Below are 26,958 nucleotides of genomic sequence, written 5' to 3'. Positions count from 1 at the left end.
TGTGCCATGCATGGGGTTGACTGCATGTGAGGGGTTTGCCAAAGGGCTCGACCATGAAGGGGGTTGGCTGCAGTGCCTGCAGGGAGTTGGCCTGTGGCCAACCCCTTGCATACAGCGAACCACTCAAAGGCACTGTACCTGGGAGAGGGGCACGTAGCCCCGCCTCCCTGGGCCGAATCCGACCTCCGGGTCCCAATCCCTCGAGGCGGACATATTTTTTTAGGGGAGGAGAGTACGTGGCCCCCCCTCCCCGACCCGTCTTTTGTCCCTGGGTACCCCATACCCTGGGGCCCACAGCTGTATTATGGGGAAGGGGGCATGTGGCCCCCACTTCCCTGGACAATACAGCTCCTGGGACACTATCTCCCGAGGCCCAGCAATATTGTAAATGGGAATTGTGCCACACATGAACCAAAGGCTACAGGGACGTTATAGTTAGGAAATACCATTTAAAAAACATTGAAATTCACTGAAAAAGCACACAGGTTACAGGGATGTTATAGTTGGGAAATAGAATTTTTTTTAAACATAGAAATTCACAACAAAAAACAACGGTTACAAGAACGTTATAGTTAGGTTTAGATTTTACACAAACAAAGTTATAAAAATTCAGCAGTTATAGGTATACTTATCTCACAAAAGTATAACTTATTCCCTAAGGTAAATATAACTCGCAACCTCGCCATGCATTTCTAAATATCCCACATCAGTCATGACATCATTTATGACATCGTTTGATAATGTAAATGTAACATTTTCAATAAAATTATTGATGAAGAAGCAGTGCATAGCAAGAGCTCGAGTCATAGCATGAGTTATCATTTTTTAAGATAAGTATAACTATAACTGCTTAATTTCTATGGTTTTGTGTGTGTAAAGTCGGAACCTAACTATAACGCCCCTGTAAACTTTTTTTTTGTATGAATATATGTATATGTGGTGCATCTGAGAAAATGGAATATTGGAAATGCATATCAATACAGTATAAAAATGGGAGCTAAAAAAGAAGTAAAGAAGGAAAATTATGGAAGGGTTTACTCACCAGTTAGCGTTTGAATAAAAAAGGTTTTTTGCTCAACATTTTATCCAAATCACATGCAACATTTACAAGCACTCCTCTGCACCAAATCACCTGGCAAGATGAAGAATTTTTTTGTTTGTTTAATATGACTCCTTTGCAGATCCGGGATCGCGGCAGAAAGCTGCCAGTTCACAACTGGGTAAGATCCCATCATTTGTAGATGCTTGTTGTGTATTGCTATATTAAGTACTAATGATGTTGTGATAAAACATTGTTAGTTTGTTGTACCTGCTGTTCCATCCTGAGAGTTCACAGATCCATGTAAAATTACTCTGAGTTGGAGCTAGGTGTGCAGCCACATCAAGAGTGCTTTTATCGTGATTATTAAGAAGTTAAAATAATGTATGCAGGTATTTTTAGGTCTGGCGATAGCCAAGACCTTTTGATTTTACTTATATTATATATGTATATATTGTATGTGTCTACTTATTGAGGATGTTAAACAGTCCTCTTCATCCATTGGTCTGTTATTGACATTCACATTTGAATTCACCACTGCCTACAGCGTGGGGTCAGCCCACGTCAGCCATTGGCTATTTTCACTGTGAATGACAGCGTTCTGGCATTTCACATGGAGCACATCCACACACAAAGTAGTTCCCTGAGGCGCGACAATCTAACTAAGGCAATGTGAACTTTTAGGGACCAAATTTAGATTTTAGCCAATTTTTTTGTTTTTAGATTTGCATGGCCCAGGCAGCTTCCTCAAAAATACAGTTTTGCAAAACAAATGATAAAACAAAACGAGCACTGAAAAGCCAAAAGGCGGGCAGCCACTGCCAGAAATGTTGGCTTTGCCATTGCTTGTTTAGCAAGGTGAGACAACAAAAATAAGATCTAGTCACTAAAGTATAGTATGTAGGAAAAATATTTATACACAAATGTTTATATATTCACATTCTTCCAACGTCAGTAAAAATCTTCATATATCCAATAGCTTCTACAAAATTCTCTGTTAATGGCGAATTGATAGGATTATAATAGTTCTAAAGCAGTCAGAAATGAAGAAAATACTCAAGATTTTTACCAAAGATGGAATGGTTTGAACTAATTTACATTTGTGCAGAAATAGTTTTTCCTGTGTGGCTCCGTTTTAGTGACTATATTTATTGCATGTTTAAACGCACCAGGTGGGAACTGGTGTGAGAAGGTATTGGATCCGGGCTGCAAAACTCTGTTGCTTAAAATGATTTTTTTTTTAGTTAAATAGTTTTTTATTGAAGTTATAAATGCACAGGATTACAAACATGTATTTAGCCACTTAGGAACAAGAGAAAACAAAAAATGTAAGCATATAAGCATATAAAAATAGTGACAAGAAGGGAAGTGAAATCTATAGAAAAAAGGTTATAAACAATGTAAGAAATAACATAACGTTAAAATAGGGGGATAATATTTTTTATCAAAAAGGAAAAAGGAAACGGAAAGAAGGAGAAGATAAGAGGAGAAAGAAAGAAAAGAGAAGGAAAAGAAGAGAGAGGATAGAAAGAAAGAGAAGAAGATCAAGATAGAAAAAGTAGGTAGAGATTATGATGATGATGAAAGGAAAGATGTAAAGGGTAGCCAAAGTAGGTCAGATTTAATTTGCAGATGAATGGAGGATTGAGGAATAGAAGCGATTCTATGTTCATCACATATATAGTTCCACCAATGGAGAAAGGATAATTTAGAATTGTCTTTCCAGCAAGTGAGGATAACTTTAAATGCCACAGCAAGAAATAAATCCAGTAATGGAGAAACAGGGGCAACAAGATTAAAATCTGGCGAAACAGTGCCTAAAAATACATTTTGAATACTAAGTTGTACATTATGAGAGAATATCAATGAACATTTTGACCATATATCATTCCAAAAATCATAAACCTTAGGACAATAAAATAATAGGTGTATTAAAGAACCTTCAGCATTAAGACAAGACCAACAAGAAGACGTGACAGAATGGTTGAATTTATATAACATAAGGGGAGTAATAACGACTCTATTAAAAATAAAAAATAGGGACTGTGTGAGATTGGCAGCTTTGGAAGTCTTGAATAGTTTCTGCCAAAATGTATCCCAGTGTGGTAACGATAGAGTAACGGAGAGGTCATGTTCCCAATCCAGTTCCACCTTATTTTTGACCCGTGTACAGATAGGAATAGATAAAGATTTATATATAAAGGAGGCACTAGGAATAGTATCAGGAGAAATTTGAAATAGTGGAGAATCAGAAAGACAGGAAGTAGGAGTTGGTAAAGAGAGGAATTTCTGTAGACACCCCTGTAAAATAGGAAGTAAAGTATCATATTGCTGAATACAGGTGTCTGGAAGTTGAAAAGATTCTTGCAACTGATGGAAAGAAAGAATCTCATTGTTAACAATCAGTTGATGTACATAAAAAAGGCCCTTTTCTTTCCATTGTTTGTAGTAGAAAGATTTGTGGCAAAATTTAATGAACTTATTAAACCAAAGTGATAACGCCAGAAGGGATTGATAACTATTCAAATTTTTTAAAAAAGTGTGCGTAACAAAATTTGTGAATGTTTCAAAATAGGGTATTTGGAAATAAAAGTACAGTTAGTCATATGAACAACATCACGTATTGAAAAGTCATTTAACAATGTGCATTCAACATTAACCCAAGAAGGTTTAGGTCAGTCTTGATAATCCTTAGATAAAGCAAAAAATTGACGAACCAAAAATGCATTATGATATAAATTAAAATCAGGGAATCTTACCCCCCCCTTCATTTTTAGGACGAATCAATTTAGATAAAGCAATACGTGCATGTTTATTATTCCATAGAAATTTGGTGCATAATGAATTAATCTGAGAGAAATAATAATTAGGAATCTTAAACGGCAACATAGATAATATAAACAGAATCTGAGGGACAATCATCATTTTAATTGTATCAAGTCTGCCCCACCAAGAGAGAAACAGGGGAGACCAGAGGTTTAACAAGTTAGTAATTTTAAGTTTTAAGGCAGAAAAATTCTGAGCTAATGTGTCACGGATGTTGGGGGCGAACCATGTGCCAAGATATTTTATTTTTTGAGGACACCATGTGAAATTAGACGATTCAAACATATACCTGTAACAGGAAGGATTTAAAGGTAGACACTCAGTTTTAGAGAAGTTCAGTTTGTAACCAGAAACCTTAGCAAATGATGCAATTTCCTGTAAAAACGGTGGTAGGGAAGATGTAGGATTAGACATGTAAATAAGAACATCATCAGCATATGCAGATAACTTAATGTGGTGAGTTTTAAGATTAAAACCAGTAATTAACGGATTGTTTCTGATACGTTCCAGAAATGGCTCTAAACATAACAGAAAGAGGAGAGGTGAAAGGGGGCAGCCCTGACGTGTACCCCTTTGAAGGGAGAAATAAGGGGAAAAGAGACCATTAACAAAAATACAGGTTTTAGGGTTGGTGTATAACAATTTAACATATGACATAAATTTTGGACCAAAATCAAACCATCGTAACGTATGATGCAAGAATTCCCAATTTACACGGTCAAAGGCTTTTTCAGCATCCAAGGATAAAGCAGCTAATGGGGAGGGGTATTTTTTACTGAGAGCAATGATATTGGAAAACATTCTGGCATTATCAGAGGCCAAACGACCTTTAACAAAACCAACTTGGTCTGGGTTAATGAGTAAAGGGATTATTTTCTCTAAACGAGAAGCCAATATTTTTGCAAAAATCTTACAATCATAATTAATTAGTGAAATGGGCCGATAATTTTTACAATAGGAGGAATCTTTATCAGGTTTGGGGATTACAATGATAAGGGCTTCCAAAAAAGAACCACAGGCTTGGGAGTTAGAGATAAAGGAATTAAAAAGGTCTAATAATTTGGGCGCAAAAATTGAGGAGAAAGCAGAAAGTAGTTCAATTGAAAAGCCATCTGGGCCAGGCGCTTTTGCTTTCTTCATAGATTTAAGAGCATCAGATAATTCTTGTAGGGAAATGTCGTTTTCAAGGGGTTGGAACAGATCTTGGGGAGTTTTGGGCTTAGGAATATCACGAAAAAAAGAAGCAAAGGCATCTTCAGAGGGCTTGGTAGTTTCGGTATAAAGGAGCTTATAATATGATTGAAATGTGGCAATAATGTCAGAGTCAGATGAAAGGAGTGTATCTTCTGATTCTGAATGAATGGGGCCAATAGCTTTACGTTCTGATTTAATTTTTAGATAATTTGCTAACATTTTTCCGGCTTTGTTTTGGCCACCGTGATACTTCGACTTAATCTTGAGGAGAATATTACAGGCATCCCTTGTAACAATCTTATTCAGATTAGATTTAGCTTTGATTAAGTCTTGTAATGAAGAGGGAGATTTGGAAGAGTAATACTTGTGTTCTAACGATTTTATAGCAGTTAAAGTTTCATTATATTTAGTATGCATCAGTTTTTTCTGCTTAGAGGAATAGGCAATAGTGAAAGCTCTGAAAGATGCTTTGAAGGCATCCCAATTGTTATGTAAGGAGGTGTCTAAAGGATTATTGAAAGAAAAGAACTCTTTAATAAAAGAGGTCGCTTCTAAAACAAAAGTACGGTCAGATAAAAGGAAATTATTGAAACGCCATCTACCTTGTTTGCACGTAGTAAGAGATAAATCAATATTGGTGGAGACAGGAGCATGGTCAGATATAAAAATGGAACCAATATCAGAAGACTGGAGACAAGGTAACAGTGACTTGGAGACAAGAATATAATCAATACGAGATCTAGTATGGTGTACAGGAGAAAAGAAAGTAAATTCTGAGGTATCAGGGTTACATGTTTTCCAGGTATCGAATAGAGGGCGAGAAGAAATGGCTGCCTGAAATGATTTGTGGGATTTGTCAGGTTTGAACTTGCATTTAGATTTTCTATCAGTGAACGGGTCCAACCAATTATTAAAATCACCACCAATCACAATATCAGAATTGGAAATAGACAATAGTTTCAGTTTTATAGATTGCCAAAATTCAATTTCAGGTTTAACAGGCCCATAAATATTTAAAAAAGTCACTTGTCTTTTATTTATGCTAACCTCAGTCAATACCCAACGACCATTCGGATCACACTCAGATGATATAATTTGTGCATTAACAGATTTGTGAAACAGAATAGCAACACCACCATGACGATCAATAGCAGGAGAGAAAACAATCTGATTGACCCATTGATGTTTAAGTTTAAGTGATTCTTTATCATTACAGTGGGTTTCCTGTAAAAAAGCAACCTGGGTGTTAAGTTTAGCTAGATGAGACAATACCTTCTGACGTTTGACGGGGTGACCCAGACCACGAACATTCCACGAAACGACATTAACCATACTTCTGGATGCAGGGGAACGTACAGACATAGGACCATAAAACTGCGGGGAAGACAAGAAAAAATAAGGAAAGACAATTTTCAGTAAGTAATGCGAAAGAACAAAATATAGGATAGGCATCAGAACAAGAACACCAAAGTAAGAACAAGTAATTATGATGAAAAGAAAAGTAGAAATAAAGAAGAAGGAGAGAAAAGAGAGATAAAAGAGAAGGCAGGAGAAAAGTAAATAGATCAAGGAAAAACATCCAGATCTGTAAAGAAATAGAAGATCTAAGAGCGGGGGACATGGTAAACACCAAAGGACGCGGACCACAAAGAACGCAGATGCAGAAAACAGGGAATGAATTAGAGCCTCACAAAAGTAAGGAGGGAATGAAAAACAACATGAGAGAACATGCAAATCGATATAACAAAGAAAGAAGAAATAATCCAGCAATAAGATTGGAATCAAGAACCAGTATCCATGCCGTGAGAGGAGAAATTATGAATAAACAGCTTGAGTTTATCCGGATCCTCAAAGGAACGTGTGCGACCCTCATGCGTGATTTTGCAAAGGCAGGGATGGAGAATTCCATATTGAATATTGAGTTGACGCAACTGAGGTCGAAGTGCAAGGAATTCTTTTCGTCTGGCGTTTGTGGCATTGGAAACATCTTGGGATATGAAAATGTTATGACCAGACCAATTAAGCCGACGTTTGAGTCTAACAGCCTTCAAAACTTGCATGAGTTCGGTGAATTCCAGGAACAACATTATAATACCACGAGGTTTATTAGCAGATGGATGAAGACGACCCAACCGGTGCGCTCTTTGTATGTTAAGAGGAGTGGACGAAGCCTGAAGGTCTAGAAGTTCTGGAAGGAGTTTCTGTAGAAATGATATTAAGTCAGACCCTTCAACATTTTCCGGCAGGCCAAAAAGGCGTAGATTATTTCTACGATTGCCATTTTCAAGATCCTCAGTGTGGAGTTTTAGTTTAAGGATTTCTTGGGCAAGGAGAGGAATCTTTGTTGAAACGTCTTGTATGTCGCTGACTCGTTGCTCAAGATCCAGAACCTTACTTTCCATGACAATCCATCTTTCCTCTATTTGTTTAAGTTTGTCGTTGGTCGCGGACATGAAGAGCTGGAGACCTCTGACCTCATCTAAGATGAAATCCAGGACTGGATTTGGTGATGATAAAATTGGCGAAGGCGGATCATTTTTGTGCCTTTTCGGTTTTGTGCCAGAAACCGATGCCCTGGACGTGTGAGGATCGCTAGCCATCATCAGAAACAACAAAAAGTCAAACAGCGAAGGAAACTCAAAGCAGCAAAAATTTGACGGCACTGCAATGTAGGAAAGTAGGTACGCCACTCAAACAGGTGCACTGCAACAACTTAGTAAGAGATGACTGGATATGGATGTAAACTTAGGCTAGTACAAGGCAGAGGCACCCCAAGGCCAATTCTCCGATGAACAGATTAATAAAGACCAATGGGTCCAAGCCTTGAGTGAAAGCAGTCCAGCAGTATCAGTTAGAAAGCACCTGGCAAGAGCAGCAAAAATTGAAGAAACCAGTAACGGTATGGGCACCACATATACTTCAGAACATGCGAGGTCAAGCAATGTAAATTGAGACAGGAGGCGGGCCAGGGCATTTGCAGAACCAGGAAGTGGTGGAAAACGGTTGATAACAACACTAATAGTGCCAGTGGTGGGCTTCAGACATCACAAAAACACGTTGGAGGCAGCAGAGCCTCAATTCAAAAGTCACCATTAGGAGACAAGATCAGGAGAAGGAGATGCGAGCGCCGCGGAAAAACGCAACAAAATGGCGGCCGCTCGCATCTCTGAGGGAAAAAAACTGCCGTCATGGAGAAAGACCGTCAAAGGTGAAGAAATTCGAAGGTGAGGCGTCCAAAAGACTCACCGCAATGTCAACATTGTGAGGCAGGTCTTCTCAGCAGCGAAACTGCAAAATTGAAGTTACGTAGGAGGTTCTGAGTCCCGCGGTGAAGCGGAGCTCAAGCGGGATCCGCCATGTCGCTTCGGCGCTCAAGCCACGCCCCCGATTTTTTTTTTAAGTATAAAATAATACATGTACTTTTATAGTGCATCCTTCTAATTTCTATTTTCCTATAACATGTTCAAAATCAGGTGTTTGCTGCTGTTGTGATGTGCGAGTATAACTTGATTTGGGTGTACTATTGAGGTGGCAACCACTGAGCCAGTGTTGTGAGTGTGATGGTGCCAGAGATTGTATCTAGTGTTCTCTTATTGTTGTTTTGGTCTGCTCTTATGTGAAACCGAGAACCTCACACTCCCATCCTGTCTGCATATCGAGTGTGTGTAAGTGCATTGAGTATGTAGCACATGCGTGGTAATAGGACGTTGTGTGTTGTGTGAATCTGAGATCCATTGTGAATGTCACTGGTTCAATGTAAAGGACAACAAATAATCTCAACTGGTATCATTTAGAGTAGACAAGTAAAAATGCATGTACAAGAAATTACAAAAAGGAAGAAAAGGAAGACTCTCAGGCAAAAAAATTAGAAAAAAGCATCTTGTATTAAATCCAGTTAATACAAAAGAATAATAAAACAGTTGTAACAGCACTGTAGGCAATTTCAATTTGCATAGGGACAACCCGAAATTGTACTTGGTGCTTAAGGTGTAAGTGACACGGAGACAGCGACACAAGTGACAAAGTGAATTCAGCAAGGGACGGCGCAAAGTGAAGTGAAGGTGAATAAGAAACTAAATACAAAGGTTCTAAACTCAAATTTTTAACAGTAGAAATGATTTTGTATTTATTTAAAGAACCATGGGGCCATCAATTGAGCTGAAATGTCGACGGCGTTTCGATCCGGTTAAATTGGGATCATCATCAGGACCGGGTTGCTTTATTCAAACGGTGCTTTAAAATATTGTCATCAGATGTACATGATCAAGACAACACTTAGTCGAATTACATGGTCAATTTCTCTGGGGGTAAGCACACATAAGATTCATGATCCAGGGGGCGAACAAAGCGCTGAGATTCAGAGAAACTGGAGCAAAGCGAGAGTAAAGCTCGAAAACCAGGAAGTCAGCGGTGCGCAGTAATGACGCAAATCTTAGGGCAATAGTTTTAGGCTCATGTTAACACTTGCGAGCAAAGCACAATGGACCCGATAATCTAATAAATAGAAGATCAAGGGAAAGGCATCTCAGTCACCAGCAGTCCGAGTTCTTGAATAACCCGAGGGCAGTGATTCAATGTGGCACACAATGGAAAATGAGGACAGCTTCTGCAGAGAGTGGAAGTGTATTCCCAGCACTCCTGTGTCTGGAGCGTGGAGACTCAGACAACTGGAGTGAGGGAGGATGGAGAAACGGCTTCTTTTAGAAATTTAATGAGGAACTTATTAGCAATGAGCTGCTGATTAGTTCTTCCTGAAGTCTACCATTTAATAGATAGTAGAGATGGCAGGAAATGCAGTTTCTGTTGTTCAACGCAAGTACATTTTGAGGCACGGCTTGCCCTTTTGTCGTTCTCCGAATGTTGCTTCAGGATAACATACATATGCAAAGTTCTGTACATTCACATTTACAAAAAGGTCTATGCATATCGAAGCTCTTGGGTATTTTCAACTGTTGCACGTGCTCGCCCTCTCTTCTTGCATAACAAGTGGTCCTTTTTCGAGATCCAACATTTATACAACTGGAGAAGATTGGAATTGTTCTTCACTCAGATCAGTGGAGGAGCAGTCCAGGTCTGCGGGGAGAATCAGTTTGTTACGGCATACATCACCTTCCTGAGACAAACCTGATCTAGCGTTCCGGTGGACTTGACAGAATTGATTGGCCTATGGGGAGAGGGACATCTCTACTCATCGTCAACAGTTTTCTCCCTGATTTAAAACTTTCCAACACATTGTTTGAATTCCACCATTTTCTTTGCCTGTTAGTTTTTGCAATTTCCCCATATTTTTCAATTCTTTTCTCACTAGCTGAAGGCTTTATAGCCCAATCTTTTGGTGAGATAATCCAGTTCTCCTCCTCGTGTTTTTGTATGATGGCCATGTTGTCAACAGCGTGGCAGTTGGGTGGCCTCTTATTTCAGTGACAGCAATGCAGTGTCCATGCATCTCTTTGTTTCCCTCAATTGACAGTATTCTTCATAAGATCCAGATGGAACGGGTGGAGGTGATCACTGCTGCTTCCAGGTGACCTCAATATATTGATTCTTTCTATTACTGCAGGTGATGATACAGGCTCTACTACTGCTTGTGATATTACCATCCTCTTCCCTGGATCTCCCCCTCTTTCCCTATAGATAGTCATTCGTCTGTCCGGCTGCACAGTGAGTGTGGGGTTCCATCTACTGAGATGGAGATGCTTGAAGGAAGTAACAGAGGACATCCTGCAGTCCAGGCCCCAATCTACCTTGGCCTGATGGCGGCCGCATTAGGGGAATGTTTCTTCTTGCTGCGATCCACTAATGGTCCACTAATGGTCCTTGAGTTTTTCAGGGATGCCTTCTGATTAGCTCTGTTGGTTTCCTCTTTGTGCACCCAACAGGCTGCCATTCAGGCATTCCAAGGATCTGGCTCAATGCTTCTTTAGTGGGGGAGGAATTTGTTCTGGCAATCTTCAAAGTTTTCCTTTCTGCCTCTGGTGGTCTACTCTCCAGTAGCTCCCTGGGGTCACTCATTAGTCATGCAGTATATTCAGCTCCTGCCCTTTGAGTCTTTTCTAGGGTGTTCTTTTGCATTTCTCCCAGATAAGACTTTTTCTTGGTGCCTATTGCATGAGCTTGGCATGGGCACAAGTTGAGGCTATAGTTAAACCATGAATAGTCTCTTAGGATCTCCTATGTCTGTGCTTGTCCTTTATGTCAAAGCTCTGCTCCACATCTCATTTGAGCCAAGGCGGAGTTCTGCCATGATTTATGTATTTTTGCAAAGCCCGTACCTTACGAGACGGATGGACTCCACTTGGTGAAGGTGAAATCAATGCTGTTATAATCTTATCATCAGGTTTCTCTCTTTTGTCCTTGTATTTCTCTGTAACTTCTGCCACTCTGGCCTAGGGGCCATGATCCAAAAACAGTGGTATTAAACTGTTGGCTATAACATATAACCAGGCCTGAGATGATGTAAGGCTGTTTCGCAAGGAGCAGGGTAACTTCCAGGCCCAAATGCAGAGGAGTATCCTTGAGACACATCTGTAATGTAGCAACTTGGTCTGCCCCTCATTCTTTCTGAGCTTTATCAGCCGTCTCTTGTGAAATGTGCTTCAGAGAGTTTCGGTAAGACGGCATTGAATGGTGTTTCTGGTTATTTCTATTAAATGCTTGTGCTGGCATTTCGGGTTTCTGACTTTGTCTTACCCATACTGCATGTGAAATCTCCATTCTTGTATGACTGACTAGGAAGATGCACGAGGCATTAATGGTCCAGTTAATCTTCATTACTTCATCTTCATCATAGTTCGGCTTTCTCCAATCCCTTACTGGGAGTTCTGGCGGTCTACTGCTATGTATGACAGCACATGCTGGAGAAGAGGGCTAGGGCGCCCTCTATGGGCAGGGAGTGGTGGAACAGGGAGGAGTTTCAAAGTTTTTTGTTTTCATTAAGGGCAAGCATCTCTGTCATGCTTCCATGGAGGATAGCTACCTTGTTCTGTTTGACTGTGATGAGAAAGAAGAGGACTCAGTGCGTCCAAGATTAAAAGTAAGTCATTGGATCATTAATTTTGCCCACTTTCCTGCGTCTGTTTTCTCAGGGAGTGGGTGAGGAAGGGTGAGATCCTGCCTTCAGTGGGGCCAACCCTCATACACAAACCTTCATCACAAAGGTTAGGCCAGCCAACATAAACAGTCAAATGTATTTCTGGACCGTAGAACACTGTCTCTAGGAATACATAGGTTAGGATACCTGAGAAAGCTCATGGGCACATTGCAAACGAGTAAATTTCACAGCATTTGGTCAAAGACGTATCTGCAATCAGAAAAAGGTGAGAAAGCGCTTCTCATGTAAACGTTTACTCTTTAAATATGCTAGGCACATGGACTCCTTTCATTTTTTCTCTTTCTTATTGTCTTTTTACGTATTTTGAGCATTTTTTCCCTTAAGATGACACCCTTCCCTTGCCTTACCCGTGAGAACTTGTGTTAGAAGCTGTGGACCTGGCGGTGAAGTATCACTGACGCAGACCCCCAGCACTCATTTACTCATTTTAGAAGTTTTGAAGTACTTTTGCCAAAACGCTTCATAAAATTGATGATGTTGGACAATTGATCTGTGGAGGTGAAGGCAGAATTGAAAAGAGTGAGGAAAAAACAGAGCTAGACAACAAGGATGACTTGAAAGCAGAAGAACATAGGGCCAGATTTAGAGTTTGGCAGACGGGTACTCGATCACAAACATGACGTATATGAGCTCCACATTACTACAAGCGCTTTCTATTGCACCAGCATCCTAATGAATTTGTAATAAGGCGGACGGGATACCCGCTAAACTCTAAACCAGGCCAGTAGTTTTTACAACAGGAAACATATCAGTTAGTATGAATTTGATTGCTTAAAGCATTAAAAGATTAGCAAAGGGCTGTTATTGATGAGTCGTTTCTTTCCATTTAAATTCATGACTTTTGTATTCCTGAGACATTCTGAAGGGGAGGTGCTTTGCCTACACCAGCAGGGGGCAGCAAAGAGGGCTCTCTTGTAGCTTCCAGCTACGCATGCAGCCATTTTAACCCCTTCGACGCGCATGATGGAGCGGTTCCGTCATGCACGTCGGTTGCGCTGTGCGCATGACGGAACCGCTCCGTCATGGCCCCGCCCGCGCACGGAACCTTAAGCGTGGGGCGGAAATCCGCGCCGCGCTGAAGGGGTTAAAGAGAGGTGGGCGTTCAACACCACAAGCAAAAACTCTTTTTTGATGGAGCTGGCGCTAATCTGGGCCCTTTCCTTGACTTCAGCACCCGCTTAGTGAAAAATGTTCCAGCGCTGACGCTTAAGAAACTGGTGTGCACAAGATTCAAATTAAATAAGGTCCCTTTGTGTAGTATTTGACTTCTGACTCTAAAAGTAAAATGCCAGGACTGACGCTTCTTTTCTTTCTCTCAGGAACAGGTCCACATTAGTGGCAAGAAGCGGGCGTGGAACTTCCGGTGACCACCGATGAATGTACCAAGGATGGAGACAGTACCTCAAGTCTGCAAAGCCAAGCAACCCCCCTTATCCCAGATTAGCAAAATGTGCTTCCCTCCATCTTTTTTCTTATACTGCCAAAAAACATTGTTTTTTAATAATTTTTTTGAACAGTTTCAAAGTCGATATCTTGTTTCTCGTTTGGGAACACAAAAAGAAAGTCGTTCTAGGTTTTTTGTTGTAGCGATGAACAACTTCGAAGTTCGGAACAAGGACTGAAACAAGAAAAAGGCGATGCAATTATGTTTTTTTACACTCAGTTATTAATGCACATTTGTTTAAATTCTTACCATTTAAAATCATACCGACTAGTGATATTACGCACACCATCAAAACAGATATTTCTTTGGGTTCAATTACAAACGCAAAAATTCCTCAACTCCTTCGACTTGTGGTTTGGTTTGCAGAAACTTCCAGAATGTGGGCCCGATTCACAAAGGGCCTCCGCAGTCGTAACGAAGACCTCGCACTCGTGGTGGAGGACCTGCAGTTGTGGCAGACGCCCCGCGCTCGTGGTGGAAGACCCGCACTAGTGGTAAAGGCCCCGCACTTGTGGAAGAGGCCCCGCATTCGTGGCAGAGGGCACACACTCGTGGCGGAGTGCCCACACTCGTGGCAGAGGACCCGCAATTGTTGCGGACGACCGCATTTGTGGCAGGGGCCCTCACTTGTGGCGGAGGACCCTCACGTGTGGCGGATGACACGCACTTGTAGCGGCGGACCCTCAGTTGCGGCAAAGGATCACCAGTCATGGCAAAGGGCCCTCACTCATGGTGGGACCCCCTCAATGACAAACTAAAGTTCAGAGGTCCTGCCACGAATGAGGACACCCTGCCACGAGTGCAGAGGCCCTTTGTGAATCAGGCCCACTGTGTGTTTTTTGAGGTAGGCGCAGAGGCAGATATTGCTTGTAGCTAATTTTTTATTGGGTTGCATGGCACACACCACTGTTCCAAAATAAAATAACATAAGAAAGGAGAATTTTGTCAATGAGGCCGAAGGAGGGGAAAATATATTTTTTAATTCATGTAACGCGCTAGACAAAAATGAAGGGGATTTTACTAGAAAGAGAAAGAGTGGCCAGAGGTAAGTGTTTAGAAAGAGGAAGGACTGCATGTTTTGAGAGAGTGCTGGTTCTACGTCCCTCCACGTGCCACTAGCACGGTGCAGTACGGCCTCTAGAAACAGCGAAGGGTGCCACTGCCGGGGAGAGTAGCAAAGTGTCCCTTCTCATAGGGTAGCCAACATCTTCATTCTGGGACACTTAGGGGCATATTTACAATGCCCCTGAGGCACTTTTACGCAACCCGAGCATCACTTTGGTGACACTCCGGAGGCACAGTGTGCTGGCCCCTGAATACAAGGCCACTCAAAGCCACCCTGTGTGGCATTTTATGGTCCTATAAATATGGAGTAAGGCAATGCCTTATTCTGCGTGGAAGGGGCGTTCCATGGTTGTTGCTGTGGGTGTTCCCGCACAACACCCATGGATTTTGATACTGCCCCAGATTTACAACATAGTGTAAATCTGGGGCAGCCCCAAAACTATCGCCTTCCCAAAGCAGGCGTATCGCCTAGTTTTTTCCTCTTTCCATGTGTGCTGCATTCTGCAGCACACATAGAACAAGGAAAACTACTCTATGGATTGATTTTGTGCTGGAAGGTGTCCCTGCACAAAAAGATTTATACCAACGACACAGACACCCTTGCACCATGGTGCAAGGGTGCCGGCATTGGTGCTCGGCTGCAATTTGTGCGCCTGTGCCAGCAGAAATGACAGGATTCTGCCGTATCTTGTAGATACAGTGCATTCCTGCCCTTTTCTTTTGACGTAGGGCAGCGTGGCTAGAAGGCTTGCAGCACTGCTAAACTATTGTAAACATGCCCCTTACAGTCTAGGGATGTTGTTTTCTGATGTACCACTTCTGTTGAGGAGGAGTTTATGTTCCTGCACACTGGTTGCAGTCAGGCGGGATGGCGGGGGCTTGGGAATGCTCTGGCAGACGGTAGTTAGGGGTAGTATCTATCTTAGTTTCTATGCCCTTTGGTGGCGCATTTGCAGTGTCAGCGACAAAATAAACAGCAAAGCCCTTTGTTGAGGGATGGCTGAAAAGGTTGAGTGTTTCTTTGTATTCTGTTTGATGTTCAACTTTTTTTCAGCAATCACCTGTTATCAATTAAAGTGCATATAACTGAATATCTGAGTGGTTGGTTTTGATTTTGCAAAAAAAGACCTGGTCAATGCATACTGTCACTACTGTTGCTTGTGCCTCTCCTACTTTCCAACTTGTGAAACATTCTTTCTCCATGAGTGCCAGGACTGGAGCAGGTCCCATGGACCTAAAAGAGATGCTAATGCACAGCCGCTGTAGGTCCCAGGCTCTACCCAAACCCATGCTCAGCCCATGACATATGTCAACATTCAAATTGCTGTCTATGCTGATTAAACCTTAGAACTAGTTCTAGTTTTGGTGTAGGGGCGATTTAACATCTCCATTTTCATTCCAAGAAGAGAGAAATGTCTGACCACATGATATATCCTTGACTCACTTCTTGTCAGTGCCAGAAAGCACTTTCTACACATACATTGCTGTAATCATGCCACCGCGGTCATCACTGAAAGCACCGCGTGTTGTGCCTTGACTCTGCGGTGCAGCAGGACACGCTTGTTGGCTGCAGTCAAGGGAGGAGCAGGTCTCACATCCATGTCATTGACATTCCAAGGTCCCTGAATGTCATTTCCCTGTAGTGAGTGAGAGGGCTGAGGAAGAGGAACTAGAGAGAGGGTTGGTAAACCTATCTGTCCTGGGTATTTATGGTGATCAGTATCTTTTAAACGTATTAAGTGTATCAACAAAGTACTTTATTGAATGTAGATTGGAAAAACAACACACTGAACCAGGCCACCCAGGCTGATCTTGTCTTCCTCCTTCCGTTATGATGTAGACAGCATCAAAGACCTTTTCCAGGAACCTCAGCTAATTGCTCAGTCCCCTGAAAGAGGTCACAGTACTCTAATAAGCCTTGATTATGGTGGCCCGTCGGGTCCATGGACATAAGCTGTCGACATCAACTGCAGGAAATACATCCTCATGGGCATATTTACAAGCCTCTTGCGCCACGTTTGCGACATTTTTCACATGGGGAAAAGTGAGGTATGGGTGGTGCAAGGGGCTTGTAAATAAGCCCCTCTGTGTGTAGCTGTGCATATATATAGAGAGGGGATAGCGAGAGAGAGAGAGGATACACAATGGGTAACTGTGTAAAATGATTACGTATTGTCATCTAGGGCTTCTGGTGATGTTATAAACCTGAAGGCCGAAGTATAAGTGTTTGGTCACCAACATCCGATGGTGGCAACATAGAACCATATTATACATGTTACGTATTGTTTATATTCCATTTTTATTTGGGGAGGTTACCTTGTAAATCTGTTTTTTTTTAAACAGAGAAATGTTTATTGAAAACAGTAAGTGAAATACTGGACTATCCTGTTTGGTTGTCTGTAGTGAAATAAACAAAATACATATTTATGTAGTTAATCAGTTAACTGCTAGGGTTTTCCCCCTGGTGCTAAACCCTTGTTTAGGGTAGTTCATATGTTACATTGTATGTAAGGTAAGTATGAGTTTTTTTAAGAATGCAAGTTAATATGTAACCGCCAACAGAACTACTTGAATGTCTGATCAACCTTCTATCTCACATCTCACGCTCCTCATTTTTCTAGAGTCCTAGTCATTACAGGATTCAAACATTCTATGTAAGTGCGAGGAACACGAGCACAAGGGAGATGACAGGTCATAACACATCTCCTTTCTCAACAATAATATAGGATAATTTTTACACAACAAATTACAAAATAAAATTAAGATCAATTATAAAATATAACATTCAAATTTGATGAACAATGCATTAAGTATAAACATTCAATATATTGCATACACAAATAATGCATTGATATTAAACTTCCAATAATAAGCATTTGAAACTACATTCATTTATCTCATAACAGTCTTTGAATTTAGCAGGAAATCTAGATTTTTTTGTTTACTATAAAAAGAGATGCCTACGTCTTTACTCCTCTTCTTAAAGAAGAGACTTAATTCTTGGAAACTTTTGTCACTTTCACTACATGAGCCACATTCAACCATTTCCTATTTTCCAATCTCAAAGCACAGTCATTCTGACTCACTTCCACAATCTGGCATGGTGTGCCAAATGTTACCCTGTCATATTCTATCTTAGTTTGAGGTAGTTTGACCCGCACCCAATATCCTTTTCCAACAGAAATCAACTTAGTTCTTTTGCATACATCTTACCTGCTCTTACTGTTTAATTGACTTTGTTTACATTTGGAAAGCATCTTATCAATGTTTTGTGTGACGACAACAAAATCTGACCTTGTTTAGATAAATCACCCAACTAAGCAGGTGTAAGTAAATTCTGAGAAAACCTCCCTCTTAATGTCTGGAACGGAGACAGCCCCATAAAGCTAAGAGAAGTGTTGTGGTAAGACCACAACATGGCATGTACTGCATCTACAACATCCACTCTCTTGAAAACTTTACGTTTTACACGTTCACTTACTATACTGTTGGCTCGTTCCACTTTGCCGTTGTTTTGAGGATGATACAGACATTTTTTTTTGTGTGTTTATAACCTGCGTCTTTTAAAAATGTTATAATTTCAGCCAAAATATATTGCACACCGTTATGAGAGATAACTTGAATGGAAAACTCTCTCTGGAGCATATGTCCATCAAAAACTTAATTACTGGCCTATTGTTTGCTTTGCTTACAAAGTTGACTTCCATTCACAAGATAAAAGATCAATAAGGACTATAGCAAAACCTTGAGCGTTAGGAAGTAAATAAAATGGACCAAGAAAATCCAAACTCACTATACTCCACACCCTTTCTGGAGTGCCAACTTCCACCATATGAGATGTAACACACAAAATGAATATTTCTGAATACATCCTTTGACCTCCCTGTCCATCTCTGGCCACCAATATGTTTGTCTTAATCTTTTCTTGCTAAGATTCATGCTAATATGACATTCATGACTAAGTTTTAATAGTTTGCTTCTGACGGCACTTGGTGGAACTAACTTGTTCTCTCTAAAGAACAACCCTGCTTCAACTGATAACTCTGATTGCACTTTACAATAAGGTTGTAAAGTTACTGGCAAATTTCTTTCTCTGGGCCAACCTTTACTCATGTTATCCATATATTTCTGCATAGAGATATCATGAGCCATTTATTTCCTCCCTTCACCTTCAATGACACAGTTTTTCCCCATACAATACTTGCCATCAAATAATCTGCATTCTGTCTAATATTTCTTCCAGTTCATCACCAGATCATAGAAAACAAGACAGACCACCTGCCAATATACTCCATCAACTTCACAAACTACGAAATCAGTCCCAGGAGTCTTGTTTCCGGTCCAGGGAGTACCTGGCCTGGCAGATTGGGCTGGACTGTTCCCATCGGGAACAGGGTCAAGACTGATTTGCATATGGCTGGGTTCAAACTGGGGTGGCATGGTGAGCAAAAGAACAATGGATTTAACCCAGAACTCTTGACTGGGACTGAGTGGTTGAAAAGTTTCAGCACTCTGTCAATCATCTTGTTGTATATGCTGTGTTTGCCGTAAGTGGCCTAGGGTGTGCCCAGACATGGGTCCCTTCCCTCGCTGTGCCACTGGATTTAAGTTAGCCTGGCTGATTAGGGGTGATACCCCAAAACCAGTCCTAGGATGCTTGTTTCCAGTAAAGGGAGGACCTTGCCTGGCAGTTTTGGCTGGACTGTTTCAATGGGGAGCAGTGTCAAGACTGATTTGCATATGGCTGGGTCCATTCTGGGGTTCCATGGTGAGTAAAAGAACGATGGGTTGAACCCATATCTCTTGACTGAGGGTGAGTAGTTGAAAAGTTTCAGAACTCCATCCATCATCTTTTTGTGTTTGCCACATACAAAGAAAAGCCTGAAGCTGTGCACAATCTAATGGTGTAGGAACCTCTTCAGTCTCTTTGAGAAAGCCTGGACATGGGCCAACTCTATCAACTGATACAACATGACTAATATAGTCGAATCTGGGTACACCAAACTCACATTTATCCCTTCTTAATCTCAATCCTCTAGTTTTAAGGGCAGAAAGATCAGCTTTTAATCTTGAACTATTCTCATGGTAATCCTTCCCACTCACCATAATGGCATCCTGGAATACCAAGGCAGCCCCCAACCCCTTCAAAATCCCTATAATAACTCACCAAAAGACAGCAGCAAGCAGACGAAGCAAGTCCAAAAGGCATCCTGCAAAATTGAAATACTCCAGATGGTGTAACAAAAGCAGTAAGATGCTTAGACTCTTCAGCTAAGACCACGTGGTGGTATGCTGATTTCATGTGGGGAGAGTATGTAGCCTTACGGCTAGAGTGGTCAACGTCGAAGCTGGGGAACCGGGTCCGACTCTCGGCTACGACGCTCATCAACGTGTGATTCTGGGCAAATCACTTAATCTCCCCGTGCCTAAGAAAAATGAATGTGTCCTTGTGTAACGAAACTGGTGCTTTTAAAGCGCTCTGATACCCGATCGGGTCTAGTTCACGCTATATAAAATTCCTCCCCCCACCCCAAAAAAAAAGAAATTGAAGTTTTGAGAAACCTTTTGCACCAGCTAATGTGGTAATCATTTTTTCAATCCAGGGCAATGGATGCCCATCTACCCAACAGCCTTGTTAAGACTGGCTCCAGAGCATTGGAGCGCTCTACGTGTGCACCAGATTGAATTACACAAGGTGAGATTCTTTTTTTCCCCAGCACGGGGCGATTAAGTGACCTCCCCAGAGTCACATGCTGGTGAACCAATGCCGGGACGCAAACCTGGCTACCTAGTTCCAAAGTCAGCAGCCCTGACTGTTCAGTCACATTTCCTCAAAACATGAGTGATCCCAGAAAGCTACACACTTCTAAAAAGATGACAAAATTCTGAATTCAGCATTTGCCATTGTGTATTTGTAATTTGTGTAGATCCCTCAAGATTTTGCCGAGGGAACTAATCCTTGAAATAAAAGTAAATAATGAAAATGAGCAGGAAATAATAGTCATTGATGACAACGTTTTCATCTGTAATTTTATGTCAAATAAACTCTTTTGATCGCTAGCTCAGATCTAGGGGTTGTAGGTTCTCTAAACACGTGACACCCAGAGACAGCAACTCCGATTATAATGATTTTTCATGGTGTACTGACCATACATCCATTCTTATGGTAAAATATAATGAATGAGAAATGGGAATGAGGGAAACCTATGTGTTTTTGAACAAGATACTGAGTTTAGGAACAGTGGTTATTTGGACTCCTCTGAATTTGGGGTTACCCATAAAATCATGATTCAGAATGTATTTTGTGAAATATCTTCTTTCTTGCAGAATGACTCACACTTGAAAGCGAAAGTGTCAGGAAATCCAATTGGTAATAACAGATGCTCTACTGTTATGTGTTTCTACTTGTCTCCCAATAACAATGTTACTACACTTGTGTGGCTGGGTCAGGCACCAGTGTCCCAAAACGCCCTAAAACGCGACCTCGAGATATCACATTTCACCTAGAAAAGTGAATGCTGTTTTTACAATGTGGGGGGCTGTGGAATTTGGCGCTAGATCAGCCACCACCCAGGGAAACCTACCAAACCCTGGCATTTATGAAAACAAGACACTCAAGGGATTCCATGGGCTGGTGACTCGTGTATCCCACAATGGTTTTTTTTACCCAGATTGCCGTGCACACCTCAACCTTTGACTAAAAACATAAACTTGCTCACATCTCTGCGAGAGAAAGATCCAGAAACTGTGTGGAACCAAAAATTCCTACCACCCAGTGTTTCCACACTGCTGATGAAAATGGTACTCCAACTTATCTGGCTGGGCCTAAAGCCCAGAGCACCAAACACTCAACATCACGGCACAGAGACATAAAAAATCAGAGGGAAAAAATAACTCGGTTTGGTGATGTGGGTAACTGGGGATTTTGAGTCGTGGCTCGCCTGCCCCTTCAGGGAATCCTACCAAACCCAGATATTTCTAAAAACTAGACACTCAGGGTAGCCAAGGCTGATATGACTTGCATTGATCTCAGAATGTTTTTTTGCCCAGAAGCCTTTGCAATCCTCACATTTTTACTTAAACAAGCATTTTCCTTATATTTCGGTGAAGGGAAAGGGCCAGAATTGGCAGAGAGCCACACATTTTCCACCATCCAGTGTTCCCACACTTGTTCTGATAAAAAACAGATGCTGCCCCCAACAAAAGAGACCTCCAAACAGATCTGGGGGTGGGTGCCTTTAGGGTGAGGGCATGGCACTATGCCAGGGTGGGCCACCTCCACCCCTTTTTTTCTTTTTATGCAAATCCCTGTGTCTAGTGGCCACCTCCAGTGACTGTCTCCCTTTGAGGTTAATCCGCAAGCAGAGATCTACTAAGGAGGGATACCTTTGGAAAGTGGAGATTCTTTCCTTTCCAACATCGCCCCCCCCCGCCCCCATTGAAATGGGTATAAGGGGGGGCAGAAATATGCACTGAGCACCCATGCAAGTGAAACTAAGATGAGTCAATTGGCTCATTTTACTTTCACTTTATCAGTTATGATGTCAGCGCGCCATGTGCGCTGACCGTCATTAAAAAAACAGCGGCTTGCTGCTGGGGAAGCTCTTCCCCAGCAGCCCGACCTGAAAAAAAAAAAAAGAGAATCCCTCTGGTGCGAGCAGCAGAGGGACTCTGTGCCTTTGGCGCTTTTATGTGGCCTCCACATCAACAGTGCCTGGCTTGGAGCATGCTTGACATGGACGTCACGTCAATGGCCGCATCCGAGAGGTGAAGGATGTACAAATTAAGAAAACAAAAGTTCCTTTGTTAAAAAATGCATTCTGCCTGTAGAGAGAGACTTTTAACTTCACACTGAGGAGGTGTTCCCTGCAAGGTGCAGCTAACAATGGTCACTGATTGAAATTAGAATGTTTGTTACAGGACTGACAGCGGAAAAGCTGGGCAGATGGCTTTCGAATGATGAGGAAATTCGGATGCCAGTGAGACCAGTGAAATACTTTCCATATTGCATTGTACCTTACGAAATACAGACTTCGAAACGGGGCTCCATTTTGTTCCACCAAAGCACCAATCATATGACATAAACATATAGAGGATAAATGAAGGGGAACCATGTAATATGATCTTATATTTCCGTTTGGGGGTTCTAGTGACATCATAAACCACATGGCCAAGGACAGAAGACTTTTTAAATGCCACCTGCACGTGGAGTTGGTAATATAGAAATATATTACAGAAGTTACCTGTTATGTATTGTTCATATTATTTTGCTGCAGTTTGTAAGAAAATACTGATTCTTTTTCAACAGTGGGAGGTTTATTGATAATACTGGACGGCATTGTGTGTAGTAAAGAGAAGAAAAAAAGTATTTAGGGGCATATTAACAAGGGCTTCATCTCTTTTAAAAGCCAAAGAAGCGGAGATAAAAATATCGACCTATGAACAACAGGGTGCTAACATGCAAAATCGCATGTTAGCACCCTTTTTCACTACGCTTCCCTTTGCATCTCTAATGAGATGCAAAGTGGGCGTTCCAGAGCAAAATAATAGGAGAAATGTCGCTAAGCGACATTTCTCCTATTATCAAGCTTCACGCTAACCCTGTTGGAGACAAAAAAAGCAGCGCTAACCACGGTTAACGCTGCTTTTTTACGTCTGCTAATTTTCAGACTTAGCCATGTAATCCAATGAGAGGTGGATTACATGGCTAAGTCCACCTTGGGCTATCAACAACTGGCTAAGTCCACCATGGGCTATCAACAAGGATATCCCTATCCTTGTAGTTTTATCGCTGCATTACCAGTGATAACCTCCCAAAATGCCGCTATCGCTGGATTTTTTATCGCCTAGGCGGTTAGCGTTGTTAATAACGCGATAACCAGGCGATATTATCCAGCGATGGCGGGCGTTAAAAAAACTTAACGCTAAGCACCCTTAGCGTTAATTTTCCTTGTTCCTTGTTAATATGCCCCTATATTAGGTAGGTAATAATGGAGGGTTGCAGATAAAACAGACTTTGTAAGGCATTCTGGCGGTAGAAACGAGCTCTGATAGCAAGGCGGCGCTAACACTGGGTGCTGATTGCGCTTGGAATGTTCGAATTTCATGACAAGCCTGTTATGTAAACAATGCATAGTGGTACTGTTCGGAGCTGACGTCACTGCCAGCTAGGCAGACCTAACACTTGGTCATGATCAAGTTCAAAATGTCCAGGTGTACCCCCGCTTTCACAAAGAGCTTCCTAATTAAACAATCAGTAATTACTAATTTTGAGGCATGTAAAGATTTTATAGCGCTGCACTCGGTGCAATAAAATCACAGAAAAATAACATGTAGAATATGTGCAGATGCACCAACTGTTGTAAGCTAATTATTACTATTATTATGTGTAAGAAATGGCCTTGATTAAAGCCAGGCGATACAGATTACACCACAAACACTTCAATATATAAGAGGCACTGGCAAATACAATATTTGTGACTTATACTTTGAGTCTAATTAAAATATTAAAAGAGCTTGCTACCCTGAAAAACCAAACCAACTAGTGATTGCTTGCTGGATAGGATGCTTCTATGGGTTAAAGAATTTGATGTGTGATGTTCCAGTGTACGTTTGAAATATAAAGGAGCCCTTTCTACATTACACACCAACCGTGCCGTGCGCGGCGGAGTGATACACCAACAACCAATAGCATGATGTGAAAGGGCAATAATCCTCTGGTCAGAGCCGAAGCCCACTATGTATATTTTAAAGAATTGTTAACAATAGGTCGCAGCGACGCTGCCAAGCCAGACCTAAAAGGGGCAAAGCACAGTTTCTGGCTGCACAGCGAAGTGGCACCCATGTAACAAGGGCCCAGTTAGGCAGTTCAGTCGCTCTGCGGCCTCATTTCCCCCCAGTGCGCGGCGTGGGTGGTCCGTCATGACGTGTAGAACAGTAAACGGTGGTGCTATTTTTTTTTTTTTTTTTTGCATCTTTTATATAGCGCGAACTCGACCCGAAGGTATTGGAGCGCTGTACATGAGCACCGTATTTACATTACATATTCAGGCACGGGGAGATTAAGGGATTTGCCCAGAATCAAAGGATGTGGACGTGACCTCGAGGCTCGAACCCTGGTTTCCTGCACCAAAGTCGGCAGTTTAAGCCGACGGACCATGCTTTAGGCAATGGCCTAACTTAGGTGTCCACAACACCTGCGTTCTAGTGGGGGCCCAAGTTTAGGGTGACCAGAATTTTAAAGCCAAAAACCGGGACAATTCCCAAAAATAGAAGAAGGACTACAATTTTTACTTCCACACAGCGCACAGAATGACAGAACTCCATAGCAGAGAATTACAGAAGAGGCAGTAAGAACATACATACAATGCTATTTTTAAAGCCAGTAGCATGCCTGTTAATTAAATTGCTTTCTTATAACAGCTGCTAACTATCCCTGCTTTGCAAAAATTGAAAGAAGAAACCTCCCACCGTTTTCAGCGACCCTCTCTAAAAACCGGGACAAGAGCTTAAAGGCATATTAACAAGGCGGCGATATGAAATTATCGCCGCTTTTGCGTCCGTTTTCGGGCGAAAAGCGGCGATAATTTCATCGCCTTATCAGCAAAGACTTAGCGCCCGTTTGCAGCACGCCTCCGATCACATCGCTAATGAGATGCAAAGGAGGCGTGCCTGACAAGACTCCCTTGGGAAAATATCGCGAAGGCAGCTTCGCGATATTAACAAGGGAGGGTAGCGATTTTTAAAATCACGTTAAGTATGCCTTAACGCAGGAATTTAACGTCTGACTAAGGCATACTTAACATGGGGGGTGGATTGTGTGGCTAAGACCACAGGCCCTATCATCTAGGATATCGCCGTTTTCCACCATGGAAAACGGCGATATCCCAACTATCTCTGGAATTATTATCGCTTCGGCGATGCGCGTTGTTAATAACTCGCAAACCGGGTGATAAATTCCAGAGACAGCCGGCGATAAATATGCAAGCGCCAAGCGCGCTTTGCGATATTTATCGCCGGCCCTTGTTAACATGCCCCTTAATTTCCTGAAATCTGCCGGGACAGCTGGCGTAAAACCGGGACTGCCCGGGAAAATCCGGGACGCCTGGTCACCCTACCCAAGTTCCAAGGGGCCCTCTCAGCACAGTACGCTGGGCGGAGAGCTCCTGACTGACTCCGGAGGACGGGGGGGGGGGGGGGGGTCCCTCCATGTACTTTGCAGGGGGGGGCATCACGTTTCGTTACGCCACTGGGTTTACGCGCGCTGACATCCATTACTAAGGCAAACTACAGTGAGAGAAGCAGCAGGGAGGCCTGTCTGGGGGAGATCACGCAGCTGTGGACACTTCCTGGTGTGTCATTTCCTGTTTGAAGAGCCGAACCCCGAGGCCTCGGCTGTGAGCCTGAAATGAGCTCTTAGGCAAACATGCGCCCTCGGCTCCTTTTAATTGCTTTTCGTGCTGGGCAGGGGGAGCTGGTGTGGTGAGACCTCAGAGGCGATGCCAGCTCACATCCTGGCCATGTTCAATTTGCGCCCCCTGCCCTCGCGTGTCCGCTTCCAGACAGCCCTGCTGTTGCTGACCTCAAACCAAATAGTACATAAGCAGGATGTCCACCGGCTATTTCCGGCCCCTCGAGGCCTGGTGCACAGGCTGTGCTAGAAGACTAGATGTAATTTGCTTCATGGCACTCACATACATGGCAACATTTTAGAAGAGGAAAATGGGAGATTTTTAAAAAAAAATCGAGAAAATGTATTTCTCCCATTGACTTCTACTGAGGGCGAGCGCCTAATAGGGTCTATGGTCATGTATGGGACTTGCAAGTGTGCTGCTATAGGGTTGGATATCTTAAAAGCTAAAATATAGTGTTCTTGCCTATCAGGAGCACAGAGCAAGAACTATAGCAGGCAGAGAGAGCTCGACAAAAATGTGCACTGCCCTGCAGGAGCAGGTTACTGGCCGTGCATACTCCGAGTCACACAAGACCAGTCCCTGTCGGCAGAAGCCCGTGGAAGAATCTGGGTTTTGCATGCAGGAATCGGGAGGCGGCAGATTAGCCTTGAAATCGGTAGTCTCCCGCCTGAATCCAGAGGGTTGGGTTTATGTACTTGGTGGGAGCGGCCCTATCTTTTGTCTAGTTCAGTGATACTCAAAGTACGGCCCGGGGTCCGCTTGCGGCCCTCTTGACCTTTAAATGCGGCCCTCCTGGTGAACAGCAGCACAAGCTCCTGTTTAGTGGCTGAGCAATAATATTCAGAAAAAAATGTTAAATAACCTG

At 42.3% G+C, this 26,958-nt stretch overlaps 1 protein-coding gene across 1 annotated transcript in view; it reads left to right on the top strand.

Annotated features, from left to right (window-relative positions):
- Positions 1–15,770, top strand: part of TRIM54 (tripartite motif containing 54) — a 229,480-nt gene extending 213,710 nt beyond the window's left edge. The window contains exon 9 of the mRNA XM_085613274.1: positions 13,490–15,770. Coding sequence (XP_085469400.1) covers positions 13,490–13,506 — 17 coding nt within the window. The 3' untranslated portion in view covers positions 13,507–15,770. The remainder of the gene's footprint in view (positions 1–13,489) is intronic.
- Positions 15,771–26,958: the final 11,188 nt, after the last annotated feature.

Source organism: Triturus cristatus, chromosome 6 (assembly GCF_964204655.1).
Source record: "Triturus cristatus chromosome 6, aTriCri1.1, whole genome shotgun sequence".
Lineage (NCBI taxonomy): Eukaryota > Metazoa > Chordata > Amphibia > Caudata > Salamandridae > Triturus > Triturus cristatus.
Note: the sequence above shows the minus strand (reverse complement) of the source record. Positions and strands in the feature narration are given on the sequence as shown.